Raw genomic sequence first — 8,825 nt, 5'->3', positions numbered from 1 at the left:
TGATGCTTTTACCTTTCCCTCTGCATTTTTTGTTTATGCTTCTCATTACAACTTCTTCCTCCTCCTCTTCCTCTTGATGGAAGGATGGATCCTTCTACCCAAATAGACGTCTTCTATCATGCAAATGTTCTTCCTTAGCTGATCTGCTCCTCGATGGATGCTTTTGCTTGATTCATTCATAGGTTTGATTGATGATGAAGTCTTGTGATTGCATTAAGATGTAATGGCCCCGAGATGAACTTCTTATGAAATATCAATACATCTTAGACTTCCTGATTGCTCTTGCATACTTCTTAATTCCCACTAAACTAATTTATTTTATGCACAAGTCTGCATTCTTTCCATATAGATGGGTGCTTATACAGTTTGCTGCTTTTATTGTTCTTTGTGGAGCAACTCATTTCATAAATTTGTGGACATTCTCGATGCACAGTAAAGCTGTTGCTTTGGTGATGACTGTACCAAAAGTCTCATGTGCTATTGTGTCTTGTGCAATTGCACTAATGCTTATCAACATTATTCCTAATCTGTTGAGTGTGAAAACTTATGAGTTGATTCTCAAGAACAAGGCTGAGGAGCTTAACAGGGAGATGGGACTCATTCTTACATAAGAAGAAACTAAAAGGCATATTAGAATGTTGACCCATGAGATTAGGAGAACTCTTGACCGGCATACCATTTTAAAGACTACACATGTTGAATTGGGAAAGACTCTGGGCTTGGAAGAATGTGCATTGTGGATGCAATTAAAAAGTGGTATTATAAGATATCCAACGTGTCTAATCTAGGTACATTTAGTTTTGCATGGTTAATTCTTAAATGGCCTTTCAAGCTTTTTAATTACCATGTTTTAGAAAAATGCAATGTGTGGTAGCATAGTTTGATCGTTATATTAATCTTTGTTCATTTATGGTAGTTTATTCATCCGTATCAGTAATCATGGCTAATAACATACATATACCTCGTGGTGTTTTATATTTTCATATATAGTCATGATTTTCTCATAAGAGGCTAAAGTATAAAAAGAAAAAGATATATATATATATATATAGTTTATTTGTGGTGTGAGATTTCAAGAGTCTCTGCAAGCATTTAAATTGATCTTATACCGTGTAAATCAATAAGATTTTGCAGGTATGAAAATCTAACTTGTATATATTAAAAGTAGAGTCTAATAGCCCACCATTAAAATTAATTCTTTTTTATGATTTAAATAAATAAAATATTGAAGTCTCATGCGAGATTTATTTGTAGAGAATTAAATTAAGTACATTATTGTGTGGGATAATAAATCCTCACAAATATCACAATTCTCAATTTACATAATAGTTAAATAAATAAATTTTGTAAATAAAATAATAAACATTTTTTTAATTAATTAAATTAATAAATCTAAATTATAATTATATTGTCTAATTAGATCTTTTAGTCACATAAGATTTTTAAAACTTCATAGACTTTTAGGATAGTCACACTATCGTGTGAGTCAATAAGGCTTCACAAATATAACGATTAAGATTTTTATATTTGAAAATATACATTGTATAATTATGCATTAAAATATATTTAAAGTGAATATTATTTAATCCTTTTATTGTATGAGACTTTGAATCTTTACAGATATTTATGATAATCTTGTATTGTGTAAATCAATAAGATTTTACAGATATGAGAATAAAACTTATTTGTTAATATGGGTTTCAAAGACCCATAATTAAAATTAACTCTCTTTTTATAATCTAAATAATTTATCTAAGTCTCATGTAAGATTTCAAGAATCTTCATAAAGACTTAAATTAATCACATCATCATGTGGGATAATAAGTCCTCGCAGATGTAGTGATTTTTAATTTTTATAATAAATAAATAATTTTTATAAATAATCATATGATACACAATTTAAAAAATTAATTAACCAAATTAATATATTTAAATTGTAATTAAATTTAGCAATTATATTTTTTAGTCACGTGAGATTTTTAAATCTCCATAGAGTTTTAAGATTATCGTATTATCATATAAGTCAGTAAGACTCTATAGATATAATGATCAAGTTTTCAAAAAAATATATAAATTATATATTAAATTAATTAAATTAAAAATATATTTAAATAAATTTAATTCTTTTATTGTGTGAGATTTTAAAATTTTTACAGATACTTAGTATAATCATATTACTATATAAGCCAATAAGGCTTTGCAGGTATGATGATTAAGATTCTTTATACATATATACATGCTTAAACAAATTATTACTAACATTCAAAAGTATAAATAAATTAAGTTGTTAAACTCTTTTATCATGTAAAATTTTAAAATCTCCATAGATATTTAGAACGATTGTATTATTGTATAAATCAATAAGGCTCTGTAGGTATATTAGTTAAATTCTCAATCATAAAATATAAAAATAATAATAATTTTAGACTCTTTTCTTTCCTTATTCCAAAAATTTAAAAATTGAGAAAATAATTAAAATTAAATTACCTTTTACAATTTAAAACACACATATCAAATTTTAAAAATTATTTTATTTGCAAAAATGGTGAATTATTTTTAATTAATTTCTCTTCAAAAACATATTTTCACCAACAATTTTTAAGCCTGAACTACGTGGACTTTGATCCCCATCACAGGGTACGTAGACCTTAGAATCAGATTTTGAGTCAATTCCTCTCTTATAAATAAATAAATATTTTTCACTTAATTCTTATCATTTTAATATTAAACATGTGAATATAAAAAGAATAATTAAAATAATTTTAAAATTATATTAATTTAGCACAACAAATTTCAGATAACCGTTCTCACGAATGGGTGTTGTAAGGTGCCTAACACCGTTCCCATACTCAATCGACTCCTGAACCTATTTTATGTTTTTGCAGACCATACTTATTCTCATTTAATTAGTTTCTCAAGATTTCTCCCAAAATTTTGGTGGTGACTCCCATTCCATCCGGTTCTCACCGTAAAGGCCGGAACCTCCACCCGCGTGCCATCCGCATTGTATTTTTTAGGTGCGACAATTATATATGTTAGTCTTTCATCAACAATAATCTATTTGAGTTTCAATAATAAATAAATTAGCAACAATTCAATCAGGATTTAAAAAGCTAGAAAAGCAACAATCCATTAGACCTGTGCTTTTATTTATCAACTACACGTATCGGTTTGAATTTTAATAACAATTTCTTATAAATTAATGATAGTTTATTTGAGCTTTAACAAGCTAAAAAAAGAGGATAAGATGAACTTAATTGTATGTGTTAGTCATTCATAAACAAGTGTATGTTTAAGTTTTCATAACAATTCATTCAAAATTAACAATAATTTATTCTAATTTTAATAAGTTAGAAAGACTAATAGGATAGGCTTAATTGTACATGTTAATTATTCATTAACAAGTATTAGTTTAATTTTTGACAACAATTTATTCTTGATTAACAACAATATATTCTTGCTTTTAACAAATAAAATATATAATTTTTTAAAACTCTCAATTTATAATTGTTCATGTTAAATTAATAAGTAATATTTATAAAATAACAAATTTCATTCAAAAATCAACAATATACCATTATATTTTAACATGAAGTGGTTAGAAGTTTGATTTACTATTTATATTTATTTTTACTATATGTAATTAATGGGCTTGGTGACCATCAAGTTTTTTAGGTGACTAAGACTTATGAGATTAAACTCTTTCTTAATCATCTGAATAATTATTTTTTAAATAAATATATTGCTATTGTCAAAGCTTTGGTGACTCTGTTGATGAAAGGGCGTCGGCGGCCGACAATAGTGGCATTTTCTTTTTTTACTTTTTAACTTGAAGAGCAATTTCGTTATTTACTTATGAAATTAATATGAACGAAGGATGAAATGATTGCAGAACAAATATTAAATTATTTAATCTTTATGTAATATAAATTTGATTTAAAGGCCCTTAGATGTTATTTTCCCTTAATCAAATGGTATTTCAAAGGTCATACGGTAGCCATAGTCCATAGAAGTTAAAACGAAATAGGCTCAGACCTTATGCTTTGGCCAGTAAAACGACATCCAATTGGTTGCTTTTCCAATTACAATTAATGACATGGCAAAGCCAAGAAATATGAAAATAAAAATAATGAATAGATCCTGTGTGGTACGCCTATTTTTACAATTAAATTCCATAAAATTCAGCAACTATTCATAAACTAAGTATGTAAATATCTTCACAGAATAAATAAATAAATGTGTAAATATTTTTTTTTTTGGCGAAAGACTGAATTTGTAAATATCAAACGAACTCTATTACTTCTTTTACATTTCAATTAGATCAATTATAACTTTAAACATACATAATTAATGTCTTGAAAATTTCATATTATATCAAGTATTAAATACTCCTTCCGTTAAAAAATGTAAAGCATTTTTAATCAAATTTTATCCCTAATAAAGTAGTTATCTATTTTCAAATTAACCCTATCTTTTTATATTTACCTATATTAAATATTCTATAATAAATATAAAGTCATTGTTAATAATGATACTTAAAAAAAAAAGACAATGATTACATCTCAAAAGATTAAAAATACCTTATATTTTTTAACATCCAACTTCTTAAAAAATATCTTATATTTTTGAATGTAGGGAGTAAGAAATTTTACTTGTAAATGATAAATTTTTACTTGCAAAATTGTGAAGCTAAGTAAAAACTAAAGTAACAAAGATATTGAGCTTTGTTACTTCCTTTACATTCCAATTATATTAAATATAACCTTAAATATGCTTAATTAACTTTATGAAAACTTCATATTATATCAAACGTTAAATAAAAAAAAATTTACTTTTAGATAGAGGTAGAAAACAGGCAGACCTAACCTATATAGTCTCAACCCTTAAGCTTAATTTTTAAATTTTTGAAGCCTAATTCTCATTCAAAGAGCTCAGAGCCAGGCTTATAAACCCTTTATTGTTGTTGTTGTTGTTCTTGTTATCTGAATTTTTTAAAAATTAAAAATTTTAATTATAATATTTCATATATTTTTAAAATACAAATTATAATATTAAAAAATTAAAAATAAATAATAAAAAATTAAATCTTAAAATATAAACATATTTTTTAAATTTTAAATTTAATTTAAGAAAATATTTTAATTTTTCAAAGTTAAAATAAAAAAGGGTCTAAAAAGGATGGTCAAGCCTGAATTCATTTTAGAAGGCCTATTAGTGTTAGGTTTCAAAGTTTAATTTTTAAAAATGACATTTTTTTAGAAGCCCAAATACTTATAAAAATAAGTTTAAATGAACAGCCTATTAAGCCCGATCCTTATTTTAAATTTTACTTTTGAATGAAGAATTTTCATCTTATAAAACTGTGAAGTTATAATTGTAAGTAAAAATTAAATTAACAGTGATATAATTATTTTTATACCTTAACCTCAAATCATACTTATATTTTAAAGGATTTAATTGTTGTTTTTAAATTTTATGAAATTTATTTAATTTTCAAGATTTATTCATAATTTTTTCAAAAATACAATTCCCATCAACCCCGTTATCCTTCCGAGGCGTTCGGACCAGCGCGCGGGAGAAACGCAAATCCTGCGACACCACCTCCCATCAACGGTCAATATTTTTCCAACCACGCGTGCCATTGCCACGCGCACACGGAATCAGAAATTTCTCGAATCAACTACACAGTTCGAGCAACAAGACAATTGAACTCATTCCAAATCCAAACGTGTTCTGAAGTCATTCAAAGCATTTTTAGCCCTCTGCTTTTCCTACTTATTTTCTGCAAACATTTTCAAGTCGTTCGATTTCTAGATCCGACGGCTCACATCTCACTGACTGAACCTTCCAGAATTCCAACTTTATTCCTTTATTAATAATATCCGTCTCCTCTTCTCGCTGCATCTTTCAGCCCGAGAAAATACTCTGCTTCTAATCTTCTTGTCCAAATTTTTAATTTTTTGTTTGCTGTGAGGTTCTGAGATATGGCTGGGAAAGGAGAGGGCCCGGCAATCGGAATTGATTTGGGGACGACATACTCTTGTGTTGGTGTTTGGCAACACGATCGTGTAGAAATTATAGCCAATGATCAGGGTAACAGGACGACGCCATCTTATGTGGCTTTCACTGACACCGAACGGTTGATAGGGGATGCCGCTAAGAACCAGGTTGCGATGAATCCAATTAACACTGTTTTCGGTATGTGCCTTTGATCATATTGTTCCTTTTCATCTTTGGGTATTGGACATAGACATTGTTCCCTGTTTTAATTTTTTTCCCGTCACTTATAGATAGTTTTGGGCACTCTTGAAGTTTCTGCTGTTCTGGTTCGTGTATTCCTTGTTAAAAACTCCCTAGAGGCAAAATATTTCGTTGGTGAATCAAAACAGAAATCCTGTCTCCCACACCCCCGCCCCAAAAAAATTATGCAGTCTAATTTTATATTTCTTTTGAGCAAAGGCGATCGTACAAATGTCGTTGTGAATGGTGGCGAAGAGGCTTACTTTGCTCCTTTTGTATATCAGGGGATGATAATTCTTAGTTCTGATTTTAACGTCACTCAATGTCATTCTTGCAGACGCCAAGCGTTTAATTGGTAGGCGTTTCAGTGATTCTTCGGTGCAAAATGATCTTAAATTATGGCCGTTTAAGGTGATTTCTGGTCCGGGTGACAAACCTATGATTGTAGTCACTTACAAGGGTGAGGAGAAGCAATTTTCGGCCGAAGAAATTTCTTCAATGGTTCTCATGAAGATGAAGGAGATTGCCGAAGCCTACCTTGGTTCTACAGTGAAGAACGCTGTCGTTACTGTGCCCGCATATTTCAATGATTCCCAGCGTCAAGCTACGAAGGATGCTGGTGTTATCTCTGGGCTGAATGTGATGCGTATTATTAATGAACCTACTGCTGCCGCCATTGCTTATGGACTTGACAAAAAAGCTAGCAGCAGTGGTGAGAAGAACGTTCTTATTTTCGATCTTGGTGGCGGAACTTTTGATGTTTCCCTTCTCACCATTGAAGAAGGTATATTTGAAGTGAAGGCTACTGCTGGTGATACCCACTTGGGTGGTGAGGATTTTGACAACAGAATGGTGAACCATTTTGTTCAGGAGTTCAAGAGGAAAAACAAGAAAGATATTAGCGGGAACCCCAGAGCTTTGAGGAGATTGAGAACCGCATGTGAAAGAGCGAAAAGGACTCTTTCGTCTACCGCTCAAACAACCATCGAGATCGACTCATTATATGAAGGCATTGACTTTTACACAACCATTACTCGTGCCCGATTCGAAGAGCTGAACATGGATCTGTTCAGAAAGTGCATGGAGCCCGTGGAGAAATGTTTGAGGGATGCTAAGATGGATAAGAGCAGCGTCCACGATGTCGTTCTTGTGGGTGGATCTACTAGAATCCCCAAGGTTCAACAACTGTTGCAAGACTTTTTCAATGGAAAGGAGCTTTGCAAGAGCATTAACCCAGACGAGGCTGTTGCCTACGGTGCTGCCGTTCAGGCTGCAATTCTCAGTGGAGAAGGCAATGAGAAAGTGCAGGACCTTCTATTGCTGGATGTCACCCCTTTATCCCTTGGTTTAGAAACTGCTGGAGGTGTCATGACCGTGTTGATTCCCAGGAACACCACTATTCCCACCAAGAAGGAACAAGTGTTTTCAACCTACTCTGATAATCAGCCCGGTGTGTTGATTCAGGTCTACGAAGGTGAACGTACCAGGACCCGTGACAACAACTTGCTGGGAAAGTTCGAGTTGTCCGGCATTCCTCCTGCTCCAAGGGGAGTCCCACAAATCAACGTTTGCTTTGATATTGATGCCAATGGCATATTGAACGTAACTGCGGAGGATAAGACTACGGGGCAGAAGAATAAGATTACGATTACCAACGACAAAGGAAGGCTTTCAAAGGAGGAGATTGAGAAGATGGTACAGGAGGCTGAGAAGTACAAGGCTGAGGACGAGGAGCATAAAAAGAAAGTGGAGGCCAAGAATGCACTCGAGAATTATGCATATAACATGAGGAACACTATTAAGGATGACAAGATCGCTTCCAAGCTGCCTGCTGCTGATAAGAAAAAGATTGAAGATGCCATTGAGGAGGCTATCCAATGGCTTGATGGGAACCAGCTTGCGGAGGCAGACGAATTTGAGGACAAGATGAAGGAGCTGGAGAGCATTTGCAACCCCATCATTGCTAAGATGTATCAAGGTACTGGGGGCGAGGCTGGGGGAGCCATGGATGAGGATAGTCCTGCTGCTGGCGGAACTGGTGCCGGGCCTAAGATCGAGGAAGTGGACTAAGCTAAGTAGCTAACTACTGTGACCGAAGAAGCGTGTTGTGCCTTGCGCGTCCCTTTTTGTGTGTGTTTTACTTTCTCTCTCACTATATTGTAATAATGTATTTGCAAGTTCTAGTTCTTCGGCTTTGGACGTGTGTTTCCTTTTCTGACCTAAATATTCGTATGATTTTGGATCTGAGTCTCGAGTTTTCACGGTTAACGATCAATTGGAGATTCAACTAAAATATGCATCCTTTTGATGCTTTTACTTCACTTATTTAGGTGCAAATGTCTCCGAATCTGGTTCGAGTCAATTGTCATGGATCCAAAATTGACAATCAGGGTGAGTGGAGGTGGACAAGATTCCCGCTATTTTGGGTGAGCCCTTGTGTGGTTTGTCAATTTCTTGTTTCCTCCGGTTTCCATGAAGTTTCGTGCTTAGTGGGCCTAGGCCTTTGTTTATTATAAATACATGATCCTGATAATTGAGTGCCAGCCCCCAAAGAAGTAACCTCTCATTGGAGCTACGGGCCCAAT

General features: G+C 32.2%; 1 protein-coding gene across 1 annotated transcript; it reads left to right on the top strand.

Moving 5' to 3' along the window:
- Positions 1–5,855: 5,855 nt before the first annotated feature.
- LOC129313557 (heat shock cognate 70 kDa protein 2-like) lies at positions 5,856–8,561 on the top strand. Its single transcript, XM_054956783.1, has 2 exons — positions 5,856–6,198; positions 6,578–8,561. The coding sequence occupies exons 1-2, from the start codon at positions 5,985–5,987 to the stop codon at positions 8,308–8,310; spliced, it is 1,947 nt and encodes a 648-aa protein (XP_054812758.1). The 5' UTR covers positions 5,856–5,984; the 3' UTR covers positions 8,311–8,561.
- Positions 8,562–8,825: the final 264 nt, after the last annotated feature.

The sequence above is a fragment of the Prosopis cineraria genome, unplaced genomic scaffold (genome assembly GCF_029017545.1).
Source record: "Prosopis cineraria cultivar Desert tree isolate PC_DT_omini unplaced genomic scaffold, ASM2901754v1 PC6, whole genome shotgun sequence".
NCBI lineage: Eukaryota > Viridiplantae > Streptophyta > Magnoliopsida > Fabales > Fabaceae > Prosopis > Prosopis cineraria.
This window is presented reverse-complemented; position numbering and strand designations above follow the sequence as displayed.